The following is a 17,839-nucleotide window of genomic DNA, read 5'->3' as shown; positions in this document are numbered from 1 at the left end:
AATGTGTACTTTGGAATTTTGAGAAAGGATCATGTTATGTAAGATGGTCATCAGACTTGTGATTCTGCCTCAGACTCCTTACATTGGGAATTTTAGGTATGTACCTCCATGCCTAGCTTCTATTAATTTCTGATTCATTGGAAGTATTCAGAAAATTGGATTCTTTTAAGCCATAGTTTGCTGAGAAAGTAGTAACACTTTGACTATTCTGGGTATTTACTTGTAGGACAAATATGCTTTTAGATCAATCTGTGTATTGCAGATAGAGTAATACTAATAAGCACATGTAATATGAATCATTACTGTATCGGTAAATGAAGTTTTCATGTGTTTGGAAAAAATGCTTATCTTATTGAAAAAGAACCCTATGTTTTAAGTGCTTCTTACAAGTATAATTGGTTTTCTTTCTTTTCTTTTTGTACTCGTGGGGGTTGAGAGGAAATCAAGTGTACAGTCTTGTACATGTTAGGACAGAATTCCTCCATTGAGATATGTTCCCAAACTAGAAGTCTATCTTTATGACAAACTTTATTTCTTGTGAAATTGATTCAAAAACTTTTTCCTTTACTTAAGATTAATATCGTAAAATAAAAAACTGTAGAGATACTTTAGAAAACTTTAGATACTCAATTTTCTTTTCTTTTTTTTTCTATTTAAGAAAGGTTTTACTAATGTGTTAATATTTTGGCAACATTATTGCAACAAGTTTAAAAGGCAGACAGACCAGTATAGGCTTTAAAGGAACAAATGAGGGTTATACAGTTAAATTATTACACAGATTTAAGGGGTTTGCTGAATAACTACAAGGCCCAGAAAACAAATCTGAAAGATTAAATCCAGTATTAGCACCTACAATATCTCTAAGTTCAACTTGCAACTGCTTCGTTCATTCCTTAAAACTCAAGGTCTTTTGTTTCATCTGCCATGAAAATGACGGACTTACCATATTTATGTTCAGTAGTTAATCTATCTTGTAGTTATTTCCTGTATGGTAGACCTAATATAAAACCAGAAAATGTCTTAAGACAGCTTTCTTTCTTAATCTTTTACGTTTTTTTAAAGTTTAATGCATTCAAGATCTGAAAGAAGGTGGCTGGGTAAAGTACCTAATTAACGCCTTTAATCTCAGCACTTAGGAGGCAGAGGCAGGTGGATCTCTGTGAGTTTGAGGCCAGTCTGGTCTACAGAGTGAGTTCCAGGACAGCCAGGGCTACACAGAGATACTCTTGTCTCAAACAAAACAAAACAAAACAAAACACAAAACAAAACACAGTACAACACAGTACAACACAACCAACCAAAAGAACTCCTAGGAGCTGGGCTGGGTGAGAACATTCTGCAAGTAAGAGCAATCGGTGTATAAGTGAGAGGACCTAGGCTGAAATCTCTGCAGCTCCTGAAAGAAGCCGGCTGTGGTCACATGTGTCTATAGTCCCAATGCTGGAGGGACTTGGTGACAGGGGAACCATTAGGGTTTGCTAGCTGCCACCCTAGCTTCACATTCAGTGAGAGGACCAGTCTCAAGGGAAGAAGGCAGAAAATGATAAAGCAGGACAACCAGTATTGGCCTTTGGCCTCTGTATATATACATGCAAACATGAACATACACCATACACATGTACTGTGCTCACTGGGTGTGGCTGCACACACACTTGTAATCCAGCATTTAGGAGACTAGGAAAGAAGATCACTAGTTCAAGACCAGCCTTGGCTACATAGTTAGTTTGGGCCAGCCTCAGGGTACGCAGGACCCCCTGCCCCCTTCCTGTTGTTCAAGTGTTCTCTCTCACTTGCTCACTCTCACACAGATGCTTGGAAGCAAGAGGGATGTAAAGAGGATGCTTAAAAGGAACTATTTGTTCATGTTAAGAGTTCTATGGAGATTGCGTTGTATATATGAGTTACCCATTCAGACTGATACATTTCAAATGACTCATGTAGATTCTTTCAGAGTGAAAGCTTATGCATTCTTCATTTAACTCCAATGTTTATGTTCTATGATGTACATATAGCTGATAAATAGGTGATTTTAAACAACAGAAAAAAAAAAGAAAACATTTCTCTAATGCCTTAACACTAAAAGTAGCTTGGTTTTTTCCTATTTTCATGATACAGGGTCTCACTCTATACAGAGGCTGGCTTGGAACTCAAAGAGATCCAACAGCTTTGCCTGGCATAAAAGTGTGCACTACTCTATCCAGCCTAACTTTTTAACATAAAGATTTTATGAAACTTTTGCTTGAAAAAGAAAAACAGAAGCATACCACTAAGATTTGAACTTACTTTGCAGTAGAAATAGGAAGTTGCTTTCCCTTCATGCTTTATGTCCACACTAATCCTGCCTGTAATCCATCATGGTCTGGAGATGAAAGCTCGACAAAATGAAGTGGTGTTTAGGTGATGAATGCTTCCTGGTCTGGCCGAACTACAATTCCCTCCTCCATCTTTCCCCCAAGGCAGTAGTTCTCAACCTGTCGGGTGTGGCCATTGGAAAACCATCTTTCCCATGGTCTTAGGAACTGAGACACTACTTAGCAGCAAAATTACAACTATGAAGTAGCAATGAAAATAATTTTATGATTGGGGGTCACCACGACATGAGGAACCAGATTAAAGGGTTATGCATTAGGAAGGTTGAGAACTATTGCCCTAAGGGGTTTCAGAAACTATTTAGAAACAATAAATGAAGATTAGAAATTTGTTTGTTGAGTAAGCTTAGATTTTGGTGAGGAGCATATGGTATTAGATGGTGCAAAAAGCTTAGTATTGTTCTATCTTACTTACTTGCTATTGGGTGAGCTTAGGAGCTCAGGGCTGCTAGACATGAACTTTACCACGAAAGCACCCCCCCATCTCTACCTTATCATAGGATTAATGTTGCATTTAATTTCCTATATTATGCCATAAATCTGCCAGCGGTCCAGTTCAGAGGTAGTTGTGTAATTTCTTTCTTCCTCACAGTGTTGTCTTTTGTTTTCCAGATTGGCCAGGTGAAACAGGAATTGTCCAGAAAGGACACAGAATTACTAGCCTTACAGACAAAGCTAGAAACTCTCACAAACCAATTCTCAGACAGTAAGCAACATATTGAGGTGCTGAAGGAGTCCCTCACTGCTAAGGAACAAAGGGCTGCCATCCTGCAGACTGAGGTAAAGAGTTTTATGAATTGTGTGGAATGCAGTTCATTCCTAGTTTCATCTGTATGTGTATCTATATGTGTGGTTTATTTATGGGTGTGTTCATGTCCATGTGTATATGCACATGTACATGCATGCCTGTGAGAAGGTCAGAAGATAACTCTTGGGAGTTTGTTGTCTCCTGACACCATAATCAAGTGTTCATACTAGCACTTGTACCCTGTGAATCATCTTGCCAGCTCTGATGGCATAGTTTTTTAAGAAGTTTCTGCTCTTTCATAGTTTTATTGGGCTGAATTTAAATATATTTAAGGAATTGCAAATATGAAATAGTTTAGAAAATATTGCCTTCAGTTCCTCATTTATTTTATTTTATTTTATTTTAATTATTATTATTATTATTTTTTTTTTTTTGGTTTTTCAAGACAGGGTTTCTCTATATAGCCCTGGCTGTCCTGGAACTCACTCTGTAGACCAGGCTGGCCTCGAACTCAGAAATCTGCCTGCCTTTGCCTCCCAAGTGCTGGGATTAAAGGCGTGCGCCACCACTGCCCAGCCAGTTCTTCGTTTATAAAGAAGGTTTTCATTTTGGTAACTTGAACATGCATTGCCACAAACAGTTCAAAACTTGGTGCCAGTGTCTTAAAGGTAAGCTTCACTTCCAATTTACTGCTGTTAGCCTGGGATACAAGCTGTTAATCAGTTGGTTGATGACAATGCAAACATTTCAAAGCTTGTCATGGTCTGATAAATAACATTTCTTCTCTGTCAATCCACTCTTTCTTTTGTATCCAGCTCGAATGATGTCTTATTAGCTGAGTCTTACACAGATGGGCTTGTGATTGGTTTCTTCTACCATGGGTTGTAAAGGCTATGTTATCACTCTCAAATGGTTGTATATTTGCCTCTGGGCAGGGTAGGAATAGCCGAGCCTCAGAGATTGATTTCCTCTGTAAATTACTAGGACAGTTGTTCAAATACAACCATCTCATCCTAACTGTTAAGGGTGTAAAAGTTAATTTCTTTTTGAATTTGGGGGATTTTAAGAATATAATGTGTTTATTTAATAGCATACACTTCCAAATAATTTCTCTAATAACATTTGAGAATAGTTTTTCCCTAGCATCTTTCTTTTGTTAGAGCCCAATAAAAGGATTGTACCAATTGTTTGAAAGCTGTTATTTTATATTTTACTTTTAATTGATTTTGTTCTTTTTATCGCAGCAGTTTGATCGGATCTGGAAACCAATGAGTTAAACACATGAAAAAGAACAGGGATCATGGAGCTTTTTTAAATTTTAAAGTTCCTCTCTGTGCTCATGTGTAATATGTATTCTTGTGGGTATGTTTGTGTGTGTGAATGTATGTGGAGGCCAGAGGCCAACTTGAGGTGTTGTTCCTCAGCTGCCATTTACATTGTCAATTTGAGACTATCTCACCTGCCCTAGTGCTTGCTGATGAGGTTAGGCTAACTGGCCAGCACGTCCTAGGGATCTTCTTAGCTCCATTTTTTTTCAGTGGATTACAAATGCATTTTGGGATTTAATTCAGATCCTTACGCTTTCACAAACATCATTACTGAGTGAGTTATCTCTCAGCTCCTTAATTAAAAATTCTTTCTGGATAACATTGATCTGGGGAAAGGTCTGTTTGGTATCCCCTTGTCCTATCTTTTGATAATCTACAGTGAGGAACTTCCTTTGTCTAACTTGTACAATATTTGAAATTGCTTCTGTTCTATAAATTTCTCTTTTAATCTGTTGACCTTTGCAGAGGTGATCAAACTTTGGTAGAAATAATAGTTGAAAGTAGAGATTTAGCGGCACAAGTTTAAGCCTGTCAGTAATCCCATTGAAGATTCGGATGGAGCCCATGAAGTTCTCCTGCTAACTGAGGAGCTATTGAGAGCTGTTGGGAAGGGGTGTGCCTCCTGGGAGGTTGCTTATGCTCATACAGACTGTACTAATTGGACTCAATAGCTTATTAAAAAAATAAAGAAGAGACTGTGAATGAGTGAGGGCTACATGCTCAGAAGGAGTATGAAAGGGAAGTTGGATTGATATGCTCAAGATGCATTATGTATATTTGTGAAATTATAAAATAATTTAAAAAGTACTTTAAGCATAGAGGTTTGAGGTAAGACCTAGAATTGATGCTAACCCTGTGTAAATTATTGTGTGACTGTATCTGAGTTGTTTTTTTAATACATTTTAAGCCTCTGTCTTCTCATTAGTAAAGTAAGGATAATGATACTACTAACACATTGAGTTATTTTGGCTAGAGTAGACATGTTATTACGAATTTCTCTTCTGAACGTGCAAAGACCCCTAAATTTGCAGGTTAAAGATACTTTACAATAACTGATCTTTTGCAACACCTTGTTTGTTTGTTTGTTTATGTATGTTTTTTAAGACAGGGTCTCTTTGTGTAGCCTTGGCTGTTCTGGGGCTGGCTAGCCTCAAACTTGTAGAGATCTGCCTGCCTCTGCCTCCTATGTGCTGGGATCGAAGGCATGCACCACTACCACCTGGTCTACTTTTTATTTTATTAGCTAAAGTAGATGTTTTATTATGTATTTTTCTCCTGAACATGCAAGAACCCTTAAATTTTTATGCTAAAAATACTTTACAAACCTGGTCTTTTATAACACTTTTTTATTTTATTTTATTTTGAAACAGGATCTCTCTATGTAGCCCTAGTTATTCTAGACCTCTCTATGTAGATCAGGCTAGCCTCAAATTCACAGGGATCCATCTGTGTCTGCCTCCCGAGTGCTGAAATTAACAGTGTGTGCCACTCTGTCTGGCTTATAAGACTTTTATTTGATATCAGTTGTTTTATTTGCTCCTGCATTAGTTGCTTTAGTTTCACTCTGGCCCTAGCACCTAACAAAAAATGTAATCGAGGACAGATTTATTTTAGCTCATGGGTTTGAAGAGTTTCAGTTTATTCTGATGGGGAAAGTACAGTGGGACAGTTGAGTTCATGGTGGTTTGAGCATGTATTAGACAAGCTGGAGAGTGCAAAGAAACACAGGCTCCCATATGATCTTCAAAGGCCCATCTATATAGTACCCTACTTCTACTAGCTAGGGCTCACCTCTTAAAGGTTCTAAACCCAAAATTCTCCTACCAGCTTGGGATGTGGGTTAGCCATTTCAGACTTAAACCATAACATTCTACTCCTATCCTTTATACCTCCACCCCCAAAGCTTTTGGCCATCTCATAATACAAAATACATTTAGTTTAAACTCAAGAGCCTCATAGTCTTAACAGTTCCAGGATTGTCCAAAAGTCTCTACTGAGACTCAAAGCAATCTCTTAGTTGTTACATCGGCTAAGAGCCCTTGAAATATCAAAAGGAGAGGTTTATAAACCAGGTGTGGTGGTTGTATGTAGCACTAGTCTTAGTTCTTGAATGAATGGGCATTAGGACTGCCAGGAGTTCAAGGTCAGTTTATCAGAGTGAGACTCAGAAAAATGAAGAAAAGCCATGATCATGTGGGCACCAGAATTCTAAGGTGGAATCATTCCTACCATTGACGGAAAAGAAACTGAAGGATGTTGAGCTGGGAAAGCTGCCAAACTGGATGCTGATGTGGGATTTTACTTGCAAAGGCTTAGAGTATTTCAGAGAGATTATGACTAGCATCACAACATACACATTAACATGAGGAAAGGGATAATCAATGGGCCAGTGTGGTACTAGCAGCCAAGGCTCTTTTCAGCTCTTGCATTTTTTATAAGGTACTCAAACATGAATGATAACACAAGTGCCACTGAAGAGGTGCCAGTACTAGGGGGAGGTGAGTACTCTCTATTTCCAAACTTGACTGCCTGACCAACTCCCATCTGAAGAATTCAGTTAAAATTAAAATTTTCATATCCTGATCGAGAACTCGGGTTCTCCAATAAATGGAGACAGGTCCATGTAAAACAAAAATCCAAACAAATAAAGTTATATACTTCTACTATTCAGTGGCCCTTAGTAAGCATTCTCGTTTTAAAATGGAGGAATGGGGACATAAGAAAGAGGGATATGACCAAAAATGAGACCCAAACCCAGGGAGGCAAATAGTAAATCTTATAGCTCCATACCCAACATTTGGAGCACGTGGTGATAGGTTCTGAGCCCAAGTTGTCCTGGAGATGACAGCTTTGCATACCCACACATGTCCTCTCTCTAGGTCTGCCTCCAGCTGGTGCATATATCTCACTCAACAGATGGCTCACTGTTCCAATGTCCTCACATGTCCACTGCAGTTCCGTTTACTTTCAGAGTGTCTTCATTATTCTGCCATAGCTCTCTGAAGAGACTCACAGCCTGCTATACATTTCCTGACTTTCCTGGCTTTTCTCCTAAAATTTGGGCGGGAGCCTCCATGACTCTTGTATATTGCATGCCTGCAAAACAAATACCATGTAGTTAATACCAGATTCTGCTGCTGGCTAAAGCAGTAGTCAGATCCCACTAGATTATAGCTTCAGTGTCCTTTGAGTGCATCGGTAGCTAGGGTACTTCCTTAGGTAGCTCAGTACAAATGAAGTACCGCAGATACATGATGTTTTAAAAGAAGGTGTTCAAAATAAGTTTTTATGTTATGTTCTGGAGCCTTTGATGGGTGTGGTCTTGACAGGTTTTGAAACACCTTTGTGATAGCAGCATTACTGTCCTGCTGCGTATCACTTGCTTCTCTTTAACAACTAACTCCTAACTCTGCTTTTCTGCTCAGACTGCACATTTTTCACAGTTTCTGCTCTGCTTTTTTTTTTTTTTTTCTTACTGTAAACCTGACTTAAAAACAGCCTAAATTCCTAAAGATAAATTACTGTCTTGGTTTTGAATTTGGACTCCATCAAAATTTCAGCACCCTGGCAGAGTGTAGACAAAGTCTTTGCAGGAGTGTAGCACCAGTGTCCTGTAGTCCAGTTCTCTAGTATGGTGATTCGAATGGACAGTGTCCTCTATAAGCTCATGTGTTTGAGCCCTTGGTCCACATTTTGTGATGCTGTTTGGGAAGGTTTTGAAACCTTGTGGAGAGGAAGTATGCCCCTGAGGACAGTCTTTGTGGCTTCATAGCCTGGTCCTATTTCCTGTTCTTCCTCCCCTCCCCCCCCCCTTCTCCCTCCCTTTTCCCCTCCCCTCCTCTCTCCTGTGTATGGATAAAATGAGATTAGTTTGTGGATTGCCAGGATGGCTTGTACCCCTGATACCATACCTTCTTTGTCTGTCATGATGGACTGGCTGTATCCTCTTTGAAATTGTAAGGTAAAATAAATACTCTTCTCCTCTAAGTTGCTTCTGGTCAGGATAGTTTATAGCAGCAATAGGAAAGTGGCTAATACATGTATAATCTGTGTTCTCATTTAAAGCCTTCTGTGTGCGGTCTTCCACTGCTGCATTCTGGTCTCCCAGACTCCCACTAGAATATCCCGTTATGCTCTGCCTGGAGTATTCTAGGGCTTCTTCTGGCTTGCATCTCTAGACTTCTCTAAACTCTCCCCTCCAGTTCAAAAGATCCATGAGCCACACATGATCAGCCTTGTGATAGGAGCAGCCCTAATTCTCAGAGCTAGTTTTCTGTATCTGTTACTGTTGTGTCACTGTCACAGGAACTGATAGGAACAACTACAGAGGAGGGAAGAATCAATGATGGCGGGGATGGGGGGAGGGGGGCACAGCAGAACAATGGTTCTAGCTTGAGGACTCTCAGTACAGGCTGTTCACATTGTAGCAGGCTGTGAAACAGAGAACATGACAGCAACTGGTGTTCATTATCGCTTCAGATGCTTGCCCCTACAGATCTGCTTGTCTTCTCTGCTTCCTACCTCTTAAAGGTTCCACAGACTTGCCAAATAGCACCATCAGATCAGGGATAAGCATTCAAAATGTGTGCCTGTGGGAGACCTTCAGATTCAAACCATGAATGTTCAAATACATGAGCCTATGGGGAACATTTCTCATATAAACTGCCATACTGTGGAACTCAGCCAAAGGGTGTTTGTGTTACATTCTAGCAAAGAATTTGTCTATGCTTTGTCAGGGTCCTGAAAATTTGATTGAGGCTATAGAGTATTAGCCTGAGTTAGATAAGATCCACATTTTATCACTTTATAGAGGAGGCTTAGATGAATTATTAATATGCCATGTTTGCTTGACACATGTTCTCACTCTCGCTGATACCCTGTATTGTCAGTAATTCTCCCATTTTATGTCTACTTGTTCCTAAGTCATGGCACTATGCCTATTATTGGGTTTATTTTTTTGATGACACCTCAGTGTATGGAATAGAGTAGATTTTACTGATAAATTGAAATAATGCAGCTCCTAACTGCTTCGAAGAAGTAGTTTTTTCCTCCTTTGAGGAACATGAATTTTAGACATTTATTTATGGTGTTATTGCCATCTACACTTACTGACAGTGGGGGAAAGTTGCTCTTTTTTTCTTGGATGGGCCACAGATTTAGCATTCAGTCCAAGTGAAGAACTCTAAGGCTTCATGTGTTAGAATTGAGATACATGCTTTGTTTAACAACCTACCTTTGGCTTACCAGCAATGCCTCTTTAAAAATATTTTGTGTTTGTGTGTGTGTACACGTGTGCAGGCACACATGTACAGCAGAGGGCAACATTGTTTTCCACTCAGTTGTTTTCCACTTTATGTCTGTGGTGGCTTGACTGAGAATGGTCCCTGTAACCTCATATGTTTGAGTGTTTGGGCTGAGGATGTAGCTCTGGAGAGCTTCTTTCTAGCACACCACACCCACCTAGAGAATCAAAATGCAGCATATAAATTTGAAATTCTTAGCACAATACTCACTTTATCTGATTGAGAGCAGGAAAAAAAGAAGGAGCCATCAAGAAACGTAATAATATGGAGACATAAAGGCAGAAGACCTAAGTCAAAGAATGAGAAAGGAGATATGTTAGTCACTTTTCTTGTAGCTGTGGCCAACTATCTAACAAAAACACTTAAGGAGGAAAGGATTTACTTTGGTTCCTGGTTCAAAGGTCTGCCATGGTGCAGGGAAGGAATGGCAATTGAAGCTTCAAGGTCCATGGTGGCAGAGAGTAGTGGTGGTGGCTTACGTTGTACTAGTGACAAGCAGAGAGCTCAGATTTGAGGAGTCTCTGTGTCCCAGAGTTTCTGTAGCCTTCTCAAAACAGCCACCAGGTAGGGACCAAGTGTCCAAACAAATGAGCATGGGTGTTGGGGTGTGAGGTGTGGATGGCCTTTAACACTGAAGCCAGAACAGGCAGTAAATACAAATGAGCTAAAGTTAGAATACAATAAAACAGGGTACTGTGCTTTTGCCTATTAGGTGAGCAGAACAACAGTTGAAAAGTAGAGCACTGGCTTTGACAGCATACCACTAAGACTGAAATGTTAGTGAGATAGATTAGTATGGCCTTTGAGCAGCTATGACCCACACAGGTATGAAGTAGTTCACATGTTTGATGCTACTATAACCAATAAAATAATAAGGCAATACGAACTTTAAAAAAAACCTGTATTTGAGCACATGGATGTTAACGGTTGAATGGCTTCATGTCTTTACTCTGTTCCTTGCACATTTCTTTGAGCTATTCCTGCCTGAGTAGTTCTAAAATTAAGTAGGTCCTCCAGCCTTTTCAGTTAGTTAGGTCTAGATACTTTTCTCTTTGTATAGCTTCATAACATTTGTCTAAGAAGAGAAAAGTAAAAAGAGGAAAACATATTTTTTTAGTGGTGCTGGTGATCACACCTATGGTAGCACAACTGAGAATGTGCTGTCCCACTGGGCTACATTCCTAGCTCAATATGTCTGGGAATAAAGGTGGATAAGAAACCATTACCCCAATCTTGTTTTAATATTAATTATCTTTTAAGGCACAGGAAACAGTTTTGCATGTTGATTAGAGGAAATAATAGATCATGAAAATATGATTTTGAATGGTTGTGTTTGTATATTTGTTTAGAAACAACTAGGATAACTGTATCAGTGATTACAGTTGGCCATTTGAATCTGCATCTCTCAAAATTTGGTCATTAGAGAAGCAACAGCTTAGACATTTTAAACACATCCACAAGCTGTGGTGGTTTGAATATGAGTGGCCCCATAGGCTCAAATATTTGTATGTTTGGTTATCAGGGAATGGCACTGCTTGAAAGAGATTAGGAAGTGTGGCCTTGCTGGATGAAGTGGGTCACTGGGATGTCAAAGACCCAAGTCAGTCCTACGTTTCTCTCTTTTACTGTCCAAGGATCCCAACGTGGAACTCCCGACTACTTTGTCTGCCTGTGTGCTACATACTTCCCATCATGTGGACAGTGGACTTAACCTCTGAAATTGTAAGCAAGTCTCAGTTAAATGCTTTCCTTTATAAGAGTTGCTGTGGTCATGATGTCTTCACAGCAATAGACACAGACTAAGACACAAGCTCAAACTAACATATGCATATGTGTACAGACCTTATGCCAACAGAAGATAAGCATTATTTTCAAGAACTCATAATCATAAAAATAGTCATGCACACAAAGGGAACTTCAAAATCTCCCAAAGTCAAAGTCACATAGGCTGTGTTCTCTGATTGTAACAGTGACATTAGAAATTACTTCAATGAAGTGTAACACAAAATCCTAGTAAGTCTGCAGTCTGAAATGTACTAACTACTGAAGTGACCTGTGGATTAAGAAAGACGCAGAAACATTTTAGAAGTGGGTGATGGTAAAACTGCTCAGGAGTAGGCAGACAGCAAAGACAAATGGGAAGTAGTTTATCAACCCAGATTAACAGCTTTTAAATGGAGGCAAACAATTTAAAACAGACTGCCTGCTGTGAGGAATCCTGTGGCAGCAAGGATGCTGGGGGAGCCTTGGTATACCAGCTAGCTGAGAGCTATTCCCAGAGGAGCAGTCTCCTGTCTTCAGCTGATCTCAGAAGCTGTGGGTTTTGGAGGCTGGAAGTTTCTGCAGAAGAAGATTCACTTCTACAGCTTAACTGAGTGCAAAAAACCTCAAAGGCTGAGGCAGGAGTAAATGAATCTCTCTGCCCACAGCTTCTTGCTAGTTAGGTCCTGGATGCTGGCTGAAGGGAGCCTACTGTCTAGGGTAAAAGCCTTAGGTGTAGAAATCCTCCTGCCTGGGTGAGGGGTGAGGTGTGTATGGGGAGAGTGGAGAAGGGAGAAAAGGATGGACATTAGATGTAGTCTTGTGACCTCAGACCAGATTTATGAGCCAAAACAAATCTTTCTTCATTGTAATATACTCAACCTATGTTATAAGCAGCAGAATACAAACTAATACACTTGGGTATTTTTGTTTTTTGTTTGTTTGTTTTTTATTTTAATGTTTTTGTGAGGTGTGACTCTTTCAACAGATTGTAGTTCAGTTTCTTGAAGTGTAGTTTTGTGTTGGTTTGAATAAGCTCATGTATGTGAGTGATATCTGTCCCTAGTTGGTGGTGCTGTGTGGGGCCATTTTTAGGAGTTATGGCCTTGCCAGGGAAGCACATCACTGAGAGTGACCAGGCTTTGGATTCCGTAGCTGTACCCCACTTCCGGCTCACTGTCTCTGCTTTATGATTGTGGTTAAAAAAAGTGTGCTCTCCCACTTTCTGCTCTTGTCTCCATTCTTGCTGCTGTGCCTCCCCAGTGATTGATTCCTAGCTCTATGCAACTATAAGCCCAATAAACTCTTTGTCCACTAAATTGCTTTGGTCATAGTATCTTACCACAACAACAGACAAGTAATTAACAAACCTCTTAAAAAACAGTTTATTTGAGCCCAACATAATGGTGCATGCCTTTAATACCAGCACTTGAAAGGCAGAGGCAGGCAGATCTCACTGAGTTTGAGGCCAGTCTGGTCTACATAGTAAGTTTCAGGACAGCCAGAGCTACATATGGAGACTGTCTCAAAAGAACCAACCAATCAACAACAACCCCCACTTTACTTGAGATGGTGAGATGCTCAGTGGATAAAGGCTTTTTGACACAAAATCTGACAACCTGAGATCGTTTACCAGCTGTCTCCAGGACATGATAGAAGGAGAGAACTGACTCATGCAGATTGTCTTCTGACATCCACAAACACGTATGTACACACATACTGAGTGGTACTGTTTGAAAGGATTGGGAGATGTGGCCTTCTTGGAGAAATGTGTCACTTGGAGTGGGCTTTGTGGTTTCAAGGCCCAAGCCAGGCCTACTGGCTCTCTCTCTCTTCCTGCTGCCTGTGGATCTGTATGTAGAACTCTCAGATACCATATCTGGTGCTTGTAGACTGCCATGTTTCCTACCATGAGGACAATGGACAAAACCTCTGAAACTGTAAGCAAGCCTCAGTTAAATGCTTTCCTTTATAAGAGTTGCTGTGGTCATAGTGTCTCTTCACAGCAATAGAACACTGACTAAGACACATACATATAATGAAATAATTTAAAAAGTTTATTTGTGTAGCTTTTATGACTTTAGTTCTTTGGTCCTGTACCCTTTTCCTAGTCTCCTTTGCATATGGCACTGATGATGAGTGAACAATGTATTTTATGGGAAACCAGTTAATTAGTTTGGGCCTTGATTTCCTCAACTTTTAAATGAGATTTTTGTTTTTGTTTTTTGGGTTTTTTTTTTGGTGGTTTTTTTTTGTTTTTGTTTTGGTGTGGTGTCCTGGATTTACCACAGGACCTTATGTATGTTAAATGTGTGATTTCACTATGATATACCCAGAATTACTAAAATTTGGTGTTAACTTTGTATTTTTACATTTTATTTATTTCTGTGTGTATCTGTGTTTCATGGGTGCTAGGATTCAAACTTTTATACTCATGATTGTGCAGTATATTCCTAACCTTGGAGCCATCTACCCAACTCCCTACATCTGTGTATTTCTCTACCAACCAAACCATCCATCCACCCACCCACCTTCCCATTCACCTACTTTTGTGTTTGTGCATACACAAAGATACATGTCACATCCCATGTGTGGAGGTCAGAGGACAACTTGATGGAATTGGTTCTCTCCACCATTTGGATCCTGGGTCTGTCAGGCTTGGTGACACATCTCCTTTACTTTCTGAGGTGTCTTCCTGGACGAGATGATGCAGTTTCACATCAAACACTCCACGCTCTGTGTCTGCCTATTTCTGTTTCTCTTGCGGAATTCTGAACAATACAGGAAAAAATGCAAGAAATAGCATGAAAGAAGCTTAAAGTCATTTAATATAGGTTAATAATCGTCTACATTGGTCATCTTTGTCATCTCTAAAAGCTTTTTTGAAAGAACTTAAATGAAGAAAAAAGAATCCTAAAATTATTAATGGAATCACTGGCACAAATAGTAAATATCTGAATCTCAGGCTTTTAGGACTTGTTGGAGCTAGAAGTAAAGATTTCGAAACTATTGTTATGGTGAAGGAACCTGTGAGTTAAGTTGGCTTCTCTAGAGGAAGTTGTTTGCATGAGGTGTGAAGAGTGCAGTGACAGAAAAGCAGAGAACACTGAAAATGTTCCTTTGGAGTTAGAAAGACACAGGGACAAAGCTAAGAGAGGAACAAAAGGGAACAAGCAATTTCCCCCACTTGGTTTATTGTACAAGTGTGCGTTTAATTTGCAACACAAAAAGACACTTAATATTTTGTGTTCAAAACTGTGAAGCAAACACAGTAGGTAGATACTTTTCTGTCTGCATTGGTAGAGGAAAACCCTGTGTTGTTGTTACTAAGGTGCCTCACCAGATTTAACCCATACTTTAATGCTTGGTATACAAGGTAGATGTCCCCTGTGCTCAGTTGAAGTGGACAAACAAGGCCTTATCCTCCTGCTAGGAGTGATACTGGGGTGGTGCCTGTGTGTCCTTTGAGGGGTTTTCACTCAGGGTTTTCTTCCATGGTTTGCCCTCTCTGTTGTCTGCTTTTCTAATGCAACACAGTGTATACAGCAGACACAGTGTAACCAGTAGCCACTTAGTCCTGCCACCCTAATGGACTGTGTCCATTTTTAAACTGCAAACATAAGAAACTCTTTCTTCCTTGCTTTGTTATGTATTCTACTGTAGCAAGCAGAAAAGTACCTAATACCATCTGTTTATGTACAGCAGGGGATTTCTGCTGATCTCTTCACAATCTCTTCACATTAAAATTTGTTTTCTTGAGTTTTGACAGCTGATTGTATCTTATAGACAGAAGTATTTTGAAATAAAATTTATAATTTCTAAATATTTTTCATCTACGGCTTGTCCTTTCATTGATTGTTATATGTTAGGAAATCTTAATAAGCATAGTAGGTGTTAACATTTTCCTATTGAACTTTATTTTGTGATGTGAGTAATTGGAAAATAGTCCTTTTTTAAGATTTTATTTTATGTGTGTGAGTGTTTGATCTGCATGTGTGTCTGTGTGCTACATGTGTGAAGTGCCCATTGAGGTCAGAAGAGTGTTGGATCCTCAGGAACAGATGACTGTGACTTGTCATGTGGGTCTTCTGGAATAACAAGCCAGTGCTCTTAACTGCTGAGCTATCTCTTCAGCCTCAAGGTTCAGTTCTTTTTGTCTTTTTTTAAAACAGTGGTTTTCAATCTGTGGGTCACAACCCTCTAAGGATATCAAATGTCCCTTTCACAGGGTCACCTAAGTAAGCTGGGGTGGGCTTTTCAGTGATATTAGTTGCCTGTATAAAATAGTGGTTCAGAGTTGGAAAGATGGCTTAGTGGTTAAGAGGACTGACCGCTCTTCCAGAAGTCCTGAGTTCAATTCTCAGCAACCACATGGTGCCTCACAACCATTTGTAATGGGATCTAATGCCCTCTTCTGGTGTGTCTGAAGACAGCTATAGTGTGTTCAATATTCATAAATACATAAATCTAAAAGTTAAAAATAAAAAAAGAGAAATAAAACAATGGTTTTCCATTTGTGGGTCACAACCCTCTGGGGGATGTCAAATGACCCTTTCACAGGGTCACCTAAGACCATCAGAAAACACAGATATTTACATTATGATTCTTAACAGTAGCAAAATTGCTGTTACGAAGTAGCAGTAAAAATAATTTTATGGCCGGGCGGTGGTGGCGCACGCCTTTAATCCCAGCACTTGGGAGGCAGAGGCAGGAGGATTTCTGAGTTCGAGGCCAGCCTGGTCTACAGAGTGAGTTCCAGGACAGCCCGGGCTACACAGAGAAACCCTGTCTCGAAAAACCAAAAAAAAAAAAAAATAATAATAATAATTTTATGGTTGCGGGTCACCACAATATGAAGAACTGTATTTATTACAGGGTCGAAGCATTGGGAAGATTGAGAACTACTGGTGTAAAAAGTACACTTAGCCTTAGTTTAATCCTCTCATTCCAATATACACACAGTCATTAAAGGATTTGAAATATTTTAAACAATTATGTTGTTCTTTCTATATTTTAAGAAAATATGTGTTTTACATAAAAAGTTTATTTTTTTTTATTTTATGAGCATGGGTATTTTGTATGTATGTGTGTGAGCAACTTTCATGCCATGTGCCCATAGAGACCAGAAGATGGCACTAGATCCCCTAAAACTAGAGTTACAGACAGTTGTGAGCTGCCATGTGGTATTGGGAATCAAATCTGAGTCTTCTGGAAGAGCAGCAAGTGTTCTTAACTGTTGTGCTGTCTCTCCAGCCCCATACAAAAATGGACTCTCTAGCTTAAATTAACAAACATCTTCCTGCCTTTATCTGTGGAGGGGGCTAGGGTTGTTGCTGGGGTCTTAGGTGAAGGGCAGTTATCTTGGGGTGCTGCTGAGTTTGTCATAGAAAGAAGATCCGTGCAGATCAGTAAGGAGGGCCACTGGAGCAGGAGATGGGCAGTGGTTTTTACCAGTCTGTGAAGACAGCAGCTGAAGATCATGGGGTCACAGGTTAAGTGAACATGATCATGCTCACAGCCTGAAATAGGAATGACAGACACAGAACCTCAGAAGAGTGAAAGTGACAGAGAGTGAGAAGGCTGCAGGGGAAAGAAACCCTCAATTGGAAAAGCACCAGCATCAGAGAGGGAGCAAAAAAGAAAAAAATGATAGACTTTATTAGAATAGGTTAAAATAGATAAAGCTTCCATCAAGGGAGTGAGAGGTGAAAGTCTGCCTCTGGGTTGGACTTTTTATATGTTCCTAACCTCCATTCTCTCTAATCTTGCCCTTACCAGCTATTTCTATGGGGTTTCAATATGTAGCTCCCTTGGGAAAGAGTGGTGCAATCCTGGAGCAAGGGTCAGCCCATCTTAAAGTAACCAGTCTCCTTTGCAGATGGGCCCAGGTTTCCTGATCCATTTTCAGGATCACAAGAGTATGCTACTATATCTGGCTTATGTGTATTGTGAGAGCTGTCTAGTGGTAAGATAGGACACAAAGGTTTCTTCATCCCAGATGGGGAACTGATTAGACCAAAGTAGCAGTTCTTCCAAGGTCTTACTTGGTGAACCAGTTAGTTTACTGTATGTACTCACAGGAGCAGGAAGGATTCAAGGCAGCTGTATCACTGAACAGCCCACCCCAGCTCACAAACCCTGAACTCTAGAGCTTCTCTGTATGACTTACAGTCAGCTTGGCAGCTTATAAACTCTTTGTTAGTAGCTCAACTAATTGTTCTAGTTAGTTTCCCTGGTAGGATTTTTTCCCCTCTATAGTCAAATGCTTCTGTAACCTTGGGGAAGCACCTTATGAATCTTGTAAGTTTCATCTTTCCCAGATGTAAGTTT

The 17,839-nt window shown here is 39.8% G+C and overlaps 1 protein-coding gene across 1 annotated transcript in view; it reads left to right on the top strand.

The window, feature by feature from the left end:
- Window positions 1-17,839, top strand: part of Erc1 (ELKS/RAB6-interacting/CAST family member 1) — a gene marked incomplete at its 3' end in the record, with an annotated part of 132,147 nt that overhangs the window by 72,010 nt on the left and 42,298 nt on the right. Inside the window, exon 7 of the mRNA XM_028761122.1 lies at window positions 2,982-3,149. Within this exon, the coding sequence (XP_028616955.1) occupies window positions 2,982-3,149 (168 nt within the window). The remainder of the gene's footprint in view (window positions 1-2,981; window positions 3,150-17,839) is intronic.

Source organism: Grammomys surdaster, unplaced genomic scaffold (genome assembly GCF_004785775.1).
Source record: "Grammomys surdaster isolate TR1022 unplaced genomic scaffold, NIH_TR_1.0 126660, whole genome shotgun sequence".
Taxonomy (NCBI): Eukaryota; Metazoa; Chordata; class Mammalia; order Rodentia; family Muridae; genus Grammomys; species Grammomys surdaster.
This window is presented reverse-complemented; position numbering and strand designations above follow the sequence as displayed.